We start from the raw sequence: 15,665 nt of genomic DNA on the forward strand, positions 1-15,665 counted from the left end.
GGACTTATTTTATTTTATTTTTATTTTTTTAGACAGAGTCTTGCTCTGTTACCCAGACTGCGGCACAATTTAAGCTCACTGTAACCTCCGCCTCCCAGGTTCAAGCGATTCTCCTGCCTCAGCCTCCTTAATAGCTGGGATTACAGGTGCCCAACACTACGCCCAGCTAATTTTTGTATTTTTAGTAAAGACAGGGTTTCTCCATGTTGGCCAGGCTGGTCTTGAACTCCTGATATCAGGTGATCCACCCGCCTGGGCCTCCCAAAGTGCTGGGATTACAGGCATGAGCCACTGCGCCCAGCTGGGAAGGACTTTTAAAATGTACTTTCACCTGGGTGTGGTGGTATGCACTTGTAGTCCCCCAGCTATTTGGAAGGCCAAGGTGGGAGGATCACTTGAGGCCAGGAGTTCAAGACTAGCCTGGACAACATAACAAGACCCCCATTTCTTTTTTTAAAAAAATGTGTTTTTATAGTCAGTGGAGAGAGACAGATGTACGTACATATAGATGAAGTTTATGTATATATAGTTGTATAGTTTTATATACACAGTATGTATTACATAACCCCTTTTTTTTTTTTTTTTTTTTTTTTTGAGACGGAGTCTCGCTCTGTCGCCCAGGCTAGAGTGCAGTGGCTCAATCTTGGCTCACTGCAAACTCTGCCTCCTGGGTTCAAGAAATTCTGCCTCAGCCTCCCAAATAGCTGAGATTACAGGCCCCCGCCACCACTCACGGCTAATTTTTATATTCTTAGTAGAGACAGGGTTTCACCATGTTGGCCAGGCTGGTCTTGAACTCCTCATATCAGGTGATCTGCCCGCCTTGGCCTCCCAAAGTGCTGGGATTACAGGCGTGAGCCACCATTGCCACCATGCCCGGCTCGTAACACTTTTTAAAGTCACCCCAGTCTTGTGCATCTTCTGTTGCTGACAGGAAGTCTACTCTCAAGCTGGTCGTTGTTCCTTTGTAGGTTGTCTGGCTTTCCCTCTCATGGCTTTTAGGATTTTATTTTTTATCATTTATTGTCTATAGAGAATATATCAGGGCCTGAGTTTTAGTTTTGATTTCAGATCTTACTCAACACCTGGTAGGCCTTTGCAGTCTGAAGATGAATGTCTTTCCTCATTTCTGGAAAATTCTTCAAAGATTAACTGTACCCCTCTTCTCTCTTTTCTCTCTTTCTGGAAGCCGTGCTGGACATATGGTGGTCTTTCATTGTATTATCTGTCTCTTATCCTCTCTTTCTTGCATTCCTTCTCTTTCTCTTTTTGTATTATTTCATTGGAGATTTCCTCCTCTCCTCATCTGCTCATGGCCAATCATGTTTCACCTGTATTCCCCCTCAGATGATGTTGAAGTCAATCCTAGACATCATATCATTTTATCTGTAAATATTTCAGTATTTGTCCCTAAAAGATAAGGATTATTTTTTAAAACATTGACAGTAGTTCCTTAGTATCTAGCCAGTATTCAGATATCCCTGAATGTCTTATAAATGTTTTTATATTATTGTTTTTCCAAATAAGGAACCAAGCAAGGTCAGTACTATGGATTTGATTGAAATATATAGCTCTCTTTTAATTTACAATTCCCTTCATCTTTTTAAACTTCAGTCTATTTATTGAATAACTGATGTTTAGTAGAAACCATGTTTATGGTGCTGTAGTATTTCCCACAGTCTGGGTTTTGCTGATTACATCCCCATTGCATTTAACATGCCCTTCTGTCCTCCAGTATTTTCTGTATACTGGTAGATCTGGGATGGTGCTGTCCATTAAGGCAGCCATTAGCCACATGCAACTGCTGGGCACTTAAAATGTGGCGAGTCAGAATTGAGAGGCACTGTAAGTGTAAAGTCCACACCAGATTTCAAAAACCATGTACAGAAAAAAGGAATGTAACTATCTCATTAAAGTTAATTTCACCTTTTTCTTTTTACTTACTCCAAACTTTAAAGTCACTGTGACTTTTATTATGTTTCTACTGGGCTAAAGATTTGATCGGACTCTGGTTCAGTTTTTCCCTCTGGGGTATTATTACTTCTGATACTCCAATAGTAATAAGCATGCCTGGTGCTCAGATTTGGGTTTCTGTATACCACTTCCCATAAAAGGAACTAGGGCTTCTTGGGAAAATTTCTCATTCTAGGACCCTAGGGCAAGGGCAGTACAAAATGAGTCTGGGACATTTTCTTAGCACAAAATGAATGAGGGCATGTCAAGAAGATATAAGTGCCAACTTGAAGGGCTTCCACTGGCCAAATTTGGGACATTTTGAGCGTTTGAGCCTCACAAAACATAACAGTAGTGGATGACAATGCATTTTGATTTCAAAAAGAATCCATGGGCCGGGTGCAGGGCTCACGCCTGCAATCCCAGCACTTTGGGAGGCCGAGGCGGGCAGATCACCTGAGGTCAGAAGTTCGAGACCAGCCTGGCCAACACGGTGAAACCCCATCTCTACTAAAATACAAAAAAACCGGGCGTGGTGGCATACGCCTGTAATCCCACCTACTTGTGAGACTGAGGCAGGAGAATTGCTTGAGCCTGGGAGGCGGAGGTTGCAGTGAGCCTAGGTCGTGCCAGTGCACTCCAGTCTTGCCGACAGAGCAAGACAATGTCTCAAAAAAAATAAAATAAAAAAGAATCCGTGGGTCTATAGAAATACTGAAAAGAACAATTGGGATCAGGGAGAAGGGGAAGCTCTACAGAGGAATGCCAACTAATAACTATAAAGGCCATGAATTAAAAGGCTGGACAGCTAGACTTAGAATGTCACCTTTTTTTTTTTTTTTTTTTTTTTTTTGAGACTGAGTCTCACTCTGTCCCCCAGGCTGGAGTGCAGTGGCAAGATCTCAGCTCACTGCAAGCTCCGCCTCCCGGGTTTACGCCATTCTCCTGCCTCAGCCTCCTGAGTAGCTGGGACTACAGGCACCCACCACCATGCCCGGCTAGTTTTTTTTTTTTGTTTTTTTTTTGTTTTTTTTTTTTTGTATTTTTTTTAGTAGAGACGGGGTTTCACCGTGTTAGCCAGGATGGTCTCGATCTCCTGACCTCGTGATCCGCCCGTCTCGGCCTCCCAAAGTGCTGGGATTACAGGCTTGAGCCACCGCGCCCGGCCAGAATGTCACCATTTTATACTCAGTATATTGATTATTGTTCCAGGCAGAGACTATCAATAAATAATGAGGTTAATTGGTAGAATTAACATGCTGCAGATTACTTATCAATGCAAGGGAAAAGGTACCTTTTCGATGGCTGGAATCTGTCAGCCATCGTCATCACCACATGCTCCAACTTAATATCACCAAGAGTGGGACAGACTTCCACCTCCTGAGGTAATTCCCTGAGAAGGACACACCACCTCTGATGTGGTATTCTTACCAAAACCATTAAACCTGAATCTAATCTTGAGGAAACAGACTAATCCAAACTGAAGGACAGTCTATAAAATAACCAACCCGAACCCTTGAAAAATGGCAGCATTAAAATAAGACAGAAAAGATGGGAATTTGTTTCAGATTAAAAGAGATGGAAGAGACATGAGGACTAAATACTACATGTCATGCACAATTGGATCCTGGACCCCAAAAGGCTATAAAAGAGATTGTTGGGACAATTGGGGGAATTTGAATACAGACTAATTATTGGATAAGAATATCATATCATGTTAAGTTTCTTGAGTGTGATCATTGTTTTATGGTTATTTAGGAGAATGCTTTTGTTCTTCGGAGACACCTGGTGAAGCGTTTAGAGGCAGCATGATGCCTGCAACTTACTTGACTCATTTCAAGAAAAATACATGATTGTGTGTATGTAGAGAGAGGGAATTGTGGCAAAATATTAATTGGCACATGTCATAATTGTCTTTTGGTGACAAGCATGAATCATACTTAGATCCTATTAATTAAGGTTTGACAAAATGGTGACATGCTATTAGTCTTCATTTAGTAGCTCTAATCTTTATACCTTATGCAGAATAAATATTTGGTTCTTTCCCTTTATTTACCAGTTTCAGAAAGAATTTTTATTCTTACTTGTGGTCAAGCTGTCCATTTTTTGCCCAGTGGGAACCTCTTCAGGTTGGCACTTGAGTGCTTTGAACATGACCCCAGTAGTATTAGCTAGCTGGCGTCCTCACTCTCTGGCACAAGGTGTGCCTGGTTCATCTTGTGTATTTCCTGTCCCAGATCTGCAATCAGCCATTTCTCTCAGGAGCTCTTGTTCCTTTTAGCAGTAAATCAAACAGACCTGTTTTAAAAATCCCTTTCAGGTTGCCGTATCGTGTCTAGTTTCACAGGAAGGAATATGCCTGTTTATTGGCTATTTACTGTCTTTAATGGTGTGGAACTTTTTCATATGATTCATAATTTCTATCTGAGTTCACCTTCCTGGGGAGTTTTACCCACTAGGTGCCTGCCCTGAACCACCCAAAAGGGTGTTGCCTCTGTGTGGATCCCACAGGCTTCTCATGCCCCAAACCCCTTTTGATTGGGGTCTAGTTAGTAGGGAGAAGGTGATTAAAGGGACAACTTGGTTTCCATCCCATGTACTTCAGTATCATTGATTCTTTTATGAGAATGTATTTCCATATTGATTATAGAATTATGAGACAAGGAACCTACAAGCCACAGGTTGGAGAGTGAAAACGTGGGAATGCCATTGATCTGTCCAAGCAGGAATGATTATTTTGTCTTTGTTTGCTTTTCCAGGATCTGTACCCAGCTCTGAAAGGTGTAAACACAGTTTTCCACTGTGCATCACCCCCAGCATCCAGTAACAACAAGGAACTCTTTTATAGAGTGAATTACTTTGGCACCAAGAATGTCATTGAAACTTGCAAAGAGGCTGGGGTTCAGGTAAGGGGAAAACGAGTGAGTGCTGTCAGGAGCATGTGATAGCCCTTTCTAAGGGTGTAAGGTCGTAGTTATTGCAGTCTCCCTGGGCCTAGGCTGGGTTGCTTCTTCAAGTGTTGGGAAGATCTTAGAAATTACCTTGGAGTCACTGGGGGTCATGAAGGTCTGCTTGCCAAGGCCGATTTGAGATGTAATATTCTAACTGCACACAAATAGAACATCTGAGGACCTCAAGGCTATTAGCCTTCAGTTAAAGAGCTGCAGAACTTAGACATTGCTTATATTTTTATTGTGATAAAATATATATCACATGCAATTTACCATCCTAACCATTTTTAAGTGCAGAGTTCAATGGCATTAAGCATACTCACAATGTTGTACAGCCATTACCACCATCCATCTCTAAACCTTTTTGTTCTTCCCTAATAAAAACTCTATACCCATTAAACAGCAACTCCCCAATCTCCCTTCCCCACCCAGCCCCTGGCAACCACCCTTCTACTTTCTGTCTCTGTGGGTTTGACAACTATAGGGACCTCACAGAAGTGGACTCATAGTATTTGTCCTTTTGTGTCTGGCTTATTTCACCGAGCATGATGTCCTCAGGGGTCATCCATGTTGTAGCATGTGTTGGAATGTCCTTCCTTTTTAAGGCAGAATAATATTTCATTGTATGGATGGACCACATTTTGTTTATTCATTCAGCCATCAATGGACGTCTGTGTTGTCTTCACCTTTTGGCGATTGTAAACATTAGTGCTGTGATCACAAGTGTACAAATATCTGTTCAAGTCCCTGTTTTCAATTCTTTTGAGCATATACCCAGAAGTAGGGTTGCTAGATCATATACTAGTTCTATGTTTAACCTTTTGAGGAACCACCACATTGTTTTCCAGACCTTACTTATATTTTAAAAGAAAAGCAAACTGTGTTTACCCTTAGCCAATGAAATCTGTTATAACTCAGGCCTGAGGGGATACAAATTTCTACCCATTGAAGCTTGCTGCATTGTTACCAATCCTGGTTCTTAGAATTGTCTTTATAGGACTCCAGCCACTGGCTAAAAGAGTTCCCTGTCAGCTCAGCATCCTGTCCCTCACAGGGACGCATGCCACAGGTACTGCATAAATTAAGAGAAAAGATTGAAGCAAGCCAGGGGGTTCCTCTCCCAGCAACCTCTCCTGGCACTGTTGGCTGGTCCCCAGCATCCCCAGCATCCCCAGCATCCTCAACCAGCCCAGCAGGGTTGGAGCTCTTCTGGGCTTGAACCCTGGAAAAGATCAGTTATAACTGACCCCTAGCAGTTGACAAGATGCTTTGCCCTGCTGCAGTTATCACCTAATTAGCTCCTCCGTAGGTGACCAGGGGCTAAACGATGTCTCTTTGCCAGTAAATGGGAGAGGTGGGGCCAAAGCGGATTCTCCAAGTCCCAGACTCTGCACTCTGTCATGCTCATGTAACTGGAGCCCTGGGAGGGGCCCTGCTGCTCTTTGTTAAATGGAAGGTTCCTGGCATACAAAAAGATTTGCGCCCCAGGTGTGGCAGCTCACACATGTAATCTCAGCGCTTTGGGAGGCCAAGGCAGGAAGATCACTTGAGCGCAGGAGTTCAAGACCAGCCTGAGCAACATAGCAATGCCCCACCTCTCCAAAAAATTTTAAAAGCCAGGTGTGGTGGTATGCACCTGTAGCCTCAACTGTTTCGGGACGCTGAGGCAGGAGGATCACTTGAGCCCAGGATTTTCAGGCTGCAGTGAGCTATGATCCCAACACTACACCCCAGCCTAGGCAACAGAGCAAGACCTTGTCTCTTAAAAATAAATAAATAAAATAAACAGGATTTGAGAATAAAACAGCACCTCTCCACTCACCACAGTATTTAAGTAACAACATTACTGGTGTGTGTAATGTGTGCCCATCCTCGTTGCCATTGCTCTCCTCTTTTAGCCATGGGTAGCAATTCTGAATTTGGATTTATTTCCATTTGCTCCATGTGTAACCAATATAAGGTATTGGATTGCATGTTATAAGATTTTATAAAATGATATCTTATTGAACAGATCCTCCTGCAACTTGCTTTTTTCTCCAATGTTATGTTTTTCTTTATTCATCTTGGCGTATGTAACTGGTTCATTTACTGAAGGGGCAGAGCGGCTTAGTATGTAAGAGTGCAGAAAGCGATTGCCGTGTTGTACTGAAGGAACATTTCCCAACACTGAGATCAAAAGATTATTTAATGTACTTTTTTCTCAAAGGTTTTAAGTGTTGCTTTCCACATTTAAGTCTTTAATCCACCAGGAATTTATGTTTGCATATGGTGTGAGATAGAGATCTAACTTTTTTCCATGTGTATGACCAGTTCAGTGCCATTTATTGCATAATCCGTCTTTCTGCATTGCTGCACACCATCTGCAGCATGTCTTAGGTGTTTGTGTCTTACATGGGCCTGTTCCCAGGCTCTCCCCTCTGCCCCATTGATCTCCCTGTCTGCCCATGCAGAGAGGCTCTGCCTTTTTAGGATAAGTCTCAGTGTACGGTAGATAAATCACCCCCCCAACCAATTTCTTCAAACTTTACTTGGCTATTCTGAGCCCTTTGTTCTTCTACATATATTTGGCTTAACCAGTTCCTTGCTAAAGCCAGCTGAGACTGCTATTGTAATTGCATTGAACTTGTAGGTAATTTTGGAGAGAATTGACATCTTTCCCATATCGAGTGTTGCTGTCCATAAATATGGGATATTTTTCTGTTTATCTTGCTCTTTAATGTCTTCAATAGAGTTTTATACTTTACTTTGTAAAGATTTTGCATATCTCGTTAAATTTATTTGTATGTACTTCATTTTTTGTTATTTAATAACTTTATGTTACATTTCCAATTACTGCTAATATATAAGACTAGTTAATTTTTGTATATTGATTTTTAATTCAGCAACTTTGCCGAACTCTAATATTTTCTACATATTTGCCTGTTTTCTGTGTAGATTTTTCTGTCATCTGCAAGTGATGGAAGTTCAGTTTCTTTTCAAATCATTATAAATTTTTGTTTATCTTACTCTACCACTCTGGCTAGAGCTTCCCATACAATGTTGAATAAGAGTGGGAACGATATGATTCATGCTAATGGTGTCCGGTGTTGGATGAACTGTTCTTAACCAGCAGGCTGGATGCTGGGGACCCACATAAGAGAGCATCTTCCTTTAGAATAGCATTTCTTAAGAGGTCGTGTGGTGTGTGTATTCCTATGTGTGTTCGCATGGCCAGGTCACTGTCAGAATAGCCAGTGATCTTTTTCAAGCAGACATCTTCCTAGAAGTTTGCGGGCTGCCCTTCACTTACAGAGAATCACTGTCATAGTGAGGTACCATGAATGAAAGTCTGTTCTATCGCTCAGGTGTGATGGGATAGAAAAAAAATGTGTTATCCCTTGTTTTGGAACCAAGATCTCTTGATTCTTGGTTAGAATGTAATACCATAGTGTGTCTGGAATCCACATAGCTGCAGAAGATGGTGATCTTTGGATTATTTTAAGAAGGCCTGAAAAGCAAAGGCATTGCAGCAAATAATTTCTGCAGTGCCTCGAATGCAAGGGCAGCGAAGGGATGCCCCTTGATTCTCTTTCATACAGGATCATCGCACTGTTTGAATCATGATAATTTGTGACTTTTATTTTTTCTAACCTTCCTCTGTCAGAAACTCATTTTAACCAGCAGTGCCAGTGTCATCTTTGAGGGCGTCGATATCAAGAATGGAACTGAAGACCTTCCCTATGCCATGAAACCCATTGACTACTACACAGAGACTAAGATCTTACAGGAGAAGGTATGTACCTTGGAACTGGTTGAGTGAGCAGACTGAAGGGTTTAGAATCCTAAGAAAAATGTTTATGAACTTATGAAGTTCATATTCTGAGGCCTACGTACCTGACTTGAGATGTAAAATTTATGGATGAAATTAAATTTAAAAATACTGTGAGAGGCCGGGCATCGTGGCTCAAGCCTATAATCCCAGCACTTTGAGAGGCTGAGGTGGGCGGATCACCTGAGGTCAGGAGTTCGAGACCAGCCTGGCCAACATGGCAAAACCCCATCTCTACTAAAAATACAAAAATTAGCCCAGCATGGTGGCAGGCGCCTGTAATCCCAGCCACGTGGGAGGCTGAGGTATGAGAATCGCTTGAACCTGGGAGGCAGAGGTTGCAGTGAGCCGAAATTGTGCCATTGCACTCTAGCCTGGGGGATAGAGAGAGAGACTCTTGTCTCCAAAAAAAAAAAAAAAAAAAAAAAAATACTATGAGAACAGAAAACACTGTGTTCTGAGTGTTTTCCAGGAGTATTTTCCTTGTTTAAAGGTCACAGTTATCCCATCATCACCAGATTACAGATGAGGACTGTGGTGCACAGAGAGACTCAGAACCTTTCTAAAGCTGTGCAGCTAGGAGGTGGCTGACTCCAGGCAGTCTGTCTCCAGAGCCTGCACTCCACCCTCAATGCCATGGGAGCTTCCTCCCTTGCTATGGGAATGTACAGCAGTTGCAAGTGTGCAGACAGGAATCAGGCTGGAGGCACCTTCCTAGTGGCACTCTCGCCCCCTCCCTGACTTAGAAAAACAAACAACGGAAGGATCTTGCTTTATTTTAAGGAAAAGTACTTTTCCACTTGGCAAAACAGCTTCATCAAAGGGCACCTGATTTTAGTGTGGTTGGATTCAGCCGCAGTCGTTACCAAGCCTTCAGGCTGCCGGGGCTGTGGGGCCCCTGACAACTGCTAGCTACAGATGGGGATTGTCACCCTGAGGCCATCCTAAGCTGCAGATTACAGATGAGGACTGTGGTGCACAGAGAGACTGGGATAGCTCACCTTAACTGGGTAGCTGTGAGTATACCCCTCCCAGGTGTGTGTGCAGTGTATCACATCCACTGAGGATTTCTTTCAAAGCCAGTACATACTGAACTGGAGCTGAACACTGACCTGGCTACCTGAGAGCCAGCTGCCTCCCTGCTGTTTGCTGTATATATATATATATATTTTTTTTGAGATGGAGTCTCACTCTGTCGCCCAGGCTGGGGTGCAGTGGCATGATCTTGGCTCACTGCAACCTCCACCTCCCAGGTTCAAGCAATTCTTCTGCCTCAGCCTCCCGAGGAGCCGGGATTACAGGCATGTGCCACCACGCTCAGCTAATTTTTGTATTTTTAGTAGAGACAGGGTTTCACCATGTTGGTCAAATGGTCTCGAACTCCTGACCTCATGATCTGCCCACCTTGGCCTCTCAAAGTGCTGGGATTACAGGCATGAGCCACTGTGCCCAGCCTGTTTGCTGTTGCTTCAGCTCAGAAAGTCCTGGCAGAACTGGTCCACAGGGAGACACAAGGGCCACCCAGACCAGGGGTGGAGGCTTGACCTTTGGCAAGCCACAGTCCTGGCTCCAGACTATGCTATCTCGCTCCTTGGAGCACCCATGTGCTCGAACTTGGCCCGAGGAGTACTAAAGCCTCCCTGCGCCTTGCAGGCAGTTTCAGTCACCATGGAGACCCTGTGCATTCTCAACCCAACATGCCGGATACTGACTGCCACCAGAGCTGAGCCCACCTAGGCTCAAGAGCTTCAAATGATGGCCTTGGCCCAGACCTTCAGTGTCTCGCTTATATCAACTTTGGGGTTCTCAACTGGAAATAAGCAAAGCCTTCAGATGACTCTAGCAGTAACTCACCTGGAGCCTCCTTTCAGCCAAGGTTGACACCCACTGTTGGCTTTATAGCCTTCCTGCTGATCATAAACCAAATGTGATGGGGAGCTAGGACTCCTCCACCTCTCCTCCCTTTAGTAGTAGAGATGAGCCTTGGTGGAGGCCATTTGAGGGCTTATTTAGTCATTTCCTCCATCACTGTGGAGACCAGAGGCCTGGCGGGAAGAGGAGGGCCAGCTCTGGGAATCTGTTGAAACGAGGCAGCTTTTCCATTGTTGAGTAGCTTAAGATCACTGGGGCCAAAACATAGACCAGCACTTTGCTACCATAGAGTAGAAATTTGAGGTGACATGACAGCAGGAGCCATACTTACCAAGCATACAGACATGCACTGAAACAACAGACGTAGGCCATCTTATGTAATTCGCATGCAGCCCCATCAGGGTAGGTACCTTTATGATCACCACTTTTACCCGCAATAAAACAAATCCTTCGGGAAGTTTTGTTACTTTTGAGGCAAAACCCATTTCTCTGTACTTTAGGCTCTTGAGTTCTAGTTTGTCCATGAAGTCACACAGAAGACACCCTTTCCTCACAGTGGCAACAGGAGCACTGGCTCTGGACCAGGCACTGCTCTGAGGACTTTACATGTCTCGGCCTCCTTTGCCCCCCAGCTGCTGGCCTGTTTCTCTCCAGGCATGGTCTTCAGACCCTTCACCTTCTCTGACCTTCTTCTGGGCCCACTTGGGTTTCTCAGAGCCCTCCCCTCGGAGGTGGTACTCAGAATTGCCCGGAACAGACCTGGCCTGGTGGAAACGTGGGCGGCACGTGCAGTTCAAGGCACTGGAGGCTCATGGCTAACTTGTTCACCAGAACCTTCAGATCTTTTCCACAAACTGCTGCCGAGGCATGTCTTCTGGCAGTGTTGATGGATTTTAGCCTTTGAACCCAAACCGGGGCCTTCTGATTTGATCTTACCGGTTTTTGCCCGGCTGTCTGTCCTGCATTTTCAGGTTTTGGTGTGAGGGTGGGTGGGGTGGAGAGGTAGCCCAGAATTATACCAGCCACTGATGTAGGGGGTCAGCGCAAGGCAGACCACTGCTCGGTGGCCACATGCCAGCAGAGTGTGTCATCTGTCTGTCCCCCACGAGTGGTGCTTCTCACCCGGCGAGGCACTCTCTTGGCTTGAGCCTAGGAATTTGCAATGAATGTGCTCCTCCTCCCACTCTCCTTCAGGCAGTCCTGGGCGCCAACGATCCTGAGAAGAATTTCTTAACCACAGCCATCCGCCCTCATGGCATTTTCGGCCCAAGGGACCCACAGTTGGTACCCACCCTAATCGAGACAGCCAGAAACGGCAAGATGAAGTTCGTGATTGGGTGAGTCAGCCCACAGCGGCTCTTCCCTAGTCCTTCCTGGTCCGTGCTCGCGTTCAGAGAGCACTTGGCAGGAGCCAAGTGGCATTGTAGCTCTTTTCTTATGTGACTGTCTTGGTCCATGCAGGCTGCTGTAACAAAATACCTAATACTGGGTAACAAACAACAGACAGGTTGAAGGCTGGGAAGTCCAAGATCAAGGCGTTCCCAGATTGGGTGTCCGGTGAGGCCCTGTTCCTCATGAGTGGCACCTTTTCACCATGTCATCACATGGTGGGAGGGGAAACAGGCTCCCTTGGGCCTCTTGTATGGGAACACTAATCCCATTCCTGAGGGCAGAGCCCCCATGACCTAATCACCCCCTAAAGGTCCCTCTTCACAGTACCATTGCATTGGAGATGAAGTTTCAACATATGAATGAATATTGCGGGGATACAAAGATTCAGGCCATAGCAGTCACCTTGTCTTCTGTCCTCTGTATTCATTTCTTGTAGTTGCCATAACAACTTGTCACAAAGTGAGTGCTTAAAACAACAAATGGATTCTGTCACAGTTTGGGAGGCCAGAAGTCCACAGTTAAGATGTTGGCAGGGCTAGTGCCTTCTGGAGGTTCACAGGGAGCATCTGTTCCAGGCCTCTGCCCTAGCTTCTGCTGGCTTCTGGCCATCCTTAGAATTCTGTACTTGGAGAGGCATCACTCCTGCCTCTGCCTCCCTTTCACATGGCTGTCTTCCTTGCTTTCTGTGTCCAAATTTCCTTCTTATAAGGACATCATTCCCTGGATTTAAAGCCCACCCTACTCCAGTATGAGCTCAGCTTAACTAATTGCATCTGCCGAGCCCTTATTTCCAAATAAGGTCACATTCACAAGGTCCAAGTGGACAGAAGCTTTGAGAGGATACTGTTCAATCCAATGTACCCTCTCAGGTAGGCTGGGAAGGTATTTGTGACCCTGTCTGGAAATTGAAGAAACCGAGGCTCAGAGGGGAAACAATGGGCCCAGGGTCAAGGGCCAGGGCTTGACTCTCCTTGCATCTCGGAAGGCAGGTGGGGGGGCATTACATTTCTCCTTGGGGAAAGCGTAGGTGGAGGGGCCTCCACAGGGGACAACAGTGTGGCTCTCTCCCGAGTAGGCCTTCTCTTCCTTCATTTCCTCCTTCTCTCCTCTCTTTCCTCCTTTTTCCCTCTGCCTTGCCTTCCTGTTTCTCACTCAGCCTCACTGCTACCCTGACTCGTCACCTTGAAGGATTACAAGGAGACTGGTCAGTAAATGGGAGACCAGAGCAAGGCGTTGGCCCCATGTCTCCTGGGAAGGGGCTGAAAAACTGCGACCCAAATCGGGACAGGAGAGACAGCACCAGTGTTGGCCATGCTGGAATGGGTGGGCAGGTCCCCCAGCTTTCAGATTCCACTAACCCTGAAGACCCAGGAGTCCTGGCCCAGTGTACATCTTTAACCAGTACAGGCATCCATGAGTGCCTGGACTGGCCTTGCCAAGTGAGGTGGCAGCCATTCTGCAGGTCACAGTCTCTCAAATGCTGAGACTTGGGAGCAGCCCTGGCCTTCGTGCAGGGGCTCCCAGTACGTATTCCATCATCCCTTGTGCACCTGCAGAAATGGGAAGAACTTGGTGGACTTCACCTTTGTGGAGAACGTGGTCCATGGACACATCCTGGCTGCAGAGCAACTCTCCCGAGACTTGACACTGGGTGGGAAGGTAAGGCCTGCCACACCCGTCTCTGCACAGGTGCCTTTCTGTGGGTTTCTTCTCCTTGCCACTGGATTTGCTGGCAAGTTGCTCCTGTGATCCTGTATTGTGGAGGATCTGTATTAGGACCCCCTGTGCCAAGGTCAAGCCCCTCTGATAGAGCATGTGGTGTCACTGCAGCATCACATCACTTGGGCAGCCAAAATTGGGGAGCTGATGAGCTGGGATTGTACAGACATTCAGGACACAGTCCTCTGTGGCTCCCTGACCTGGCTGCCCACCTGTTGGCATGGCTCCTCGTGGCAGGAGCCCATGTAGATTGGGCAGGGTGCTTGCTCCTCACCCTTTCTCCCACTCATTCCTCAGGTCTCTCCCTCCCTTGCTCTTTGGTCCTCTTTTATTCTCCTGAACCTCTACCGTTTTCCCACTGATAACTTTCAAAGAAGTTGGGAGTAGGGTGGGTGTGGCTTTTTTTTTTTTTTTTTTTTTTTTTTTTGAGACAATCTCACTCTATCACCCAGGTTGGAGTGCAGTGGCGCGATCTCAGCTCACTGCAACCTTCGCCTTACTGATTCAAGCGATTCTCGTGCCTGAGCCTCCTGAGTAGCTGGGACTACAGGCCTGTGCCACCATGCTCAGCTAACTTTTTGTACTTTTAGTGCAGATGGGGTTTCACCATGTTGGCCAGGCTGGTCTCAAACTCCTGACCTCAGCTGATCTGCCCGCCTCTGCCTCCCAAAGTGCTGGGATTACAGGCGTGAGCCACCATGCCTGGCCCGGGTGTGGCTTTTGATTTAAAACAAGCACAACTCCGTCAAGAAATGTAATATGAGCAATTCATTGCATCCAAAGATATGTAGATGAGTTTTATGATGATTAACACTTATCGAATTAACAAATGTGCCTTTCCAAGTGCAATCTATGCTTCACTTAAAATCCTGGCTCATAGATAAAACTTTCATCATCTGCCCTTTCTACGCCTTAGCAGTTGTGCAATTGAGGGCAGGCCACATGGAACGCTGCAGCAGTTAGGCAGTGAGGATGCAATCTGCATGGGCTTAATAGATGCCTCAACTTTGGGCAGGTGGGGGTGGTGTTTCTAACTTCTTGTTCTTGTTCTCCCGCCAGGCATTTCACATCACCAATGATGAGCCCATCCCTTTCTGGACATTCCTGTCTCGCATCCTGACAGGCCTCAATTATGAGGCCCCCAAGTATCACATCCCGTACTGGGTGGCCTACTACCTGGCCCTCCTGCTGTCCCTGCTGGTGATGGTGGTCAGTCCTGTCATCCAACTGCAGCCCACCTTCACACCCATGCGGGTCGCACTGGCTGGCACATTCCACTACTACAGCTGCGAGAGGGCCAAAAAGGCCATGGGCTACCAGCCACTAGTGACCATGGATGATGCTGTGGAGAGGACCGTGCAGAGCTTTCGCCACCTGCGGAGGGTCAAGTGAGGGACACTGGAGGCTGGGCTCTCTCGACACATTCCCCAGCCAGTCACTCCTTCCCCTGTGGAGTGAAGAAATAACATCCTTCGAATGAGTTTGCTCTGAGCCTGTGACTCCTCCTGCTAGGCAGAGAGCGCACCCTACTACTTCCATGACAACAAAGGCAGTAAAAACAGATATTTCTTCCTTCATGGAATTGGATTTGGATTTCTTGAAGCAGGCAGCTTCATATTATACTGATTGGCTCTCTGTCTTTTTGTGTCTCTCTATATACCCCCTCCCTTGCCCCCTCTTCTGGGTTATACATTTCATTCCAGTGTCCTTATACATAATCAAGGAAGCTGTAGGAAGCTACAACGCATTTGTTAGTTGTGATGCAGACCAATACTAGAGTGAAGCCTCTAGACTTTGTGCAAGATACTGCATCTTCAAAATATCCTGGAAGAAAAGCAGAAGTTGTTAACACACAGGTGAGACTTTACATGTACATTTCATACTAACAGTAAGCTTAGAGCAAAAGCTGAAAGCTGAAATGACTAATTCAGTCTCTGTTGCTTGTTCAACTCCTTACATGCTTCCACATT

General features: G+C 45.7%; 1 protein-coding gene and 1 long non-coding RNA gene across 13 annotated transcripts in view; one reads left to right on the forward strand and one right to left on the reverse strand.

Moving 5' to 3' along the window:
• NSDHL (NAD(P) dependent 3-beta-hydroxysteroid dehydrogenase NSDHL) overlaps positions 1 to 15,334 on the forward strand; it is a 35,591-nt gene extending 20,257 nt beyond the window's left edge. For 11 of the 12 annotated variants that reach the window (XM_077987405.1, XM_077987408.1, XM_077987401.1 and 8 more), the window contains 5 exons: positions 4,713 to 4,859; positions 8,548 to 8,676; positions 11,779 to 11,921; positions 13,533 to 13,635; positions 14,755 to 15,334. In XM_077987405.1, coding sequence (XP_077843531.1) covers positions 4,713 to 4,859; positions 8,548 to 8,676; positions 11,779 to 11,921; positions 13,533 to 13,635; positions 14,755 to 15,087 — 855 coding nt within the window. In that variant the 3' untranslated portion in view covers positions 15,088 to 15,334. 12 annotated transcript variants of the gene reach the window in all.
• LOC144338618 (uncharacterized) lies at positions 537 to 11,772 on the reverse strand. Its single transcript, XR_013412864.1, has 2 exons — positions 10,157 to 11,772; positions 537 to 8,823 (listed from the first exon to the last, which is right to left on the reverse strand). It is a non-coding gene; the product is annotated as an uncharacterized LOC144338618 (long non-coding RNA).
• Positions 15,335 to 15,665: the final 331 nt, after the last annotated feature.

This window comes from Macaca mulatta, chromosome X (genome assembly GCF_049350105.2).
Source record: "Macaca mulatta isolate MMU2019108-1 chromosome X, T2T-MMU8v2.0, whole genome shotgun sequence".
NCBI lineage: Eukaryota > Metazoa > Chordata > Mammalia > Primates > Cercopithecidae > Macaca > Macaca mulatta.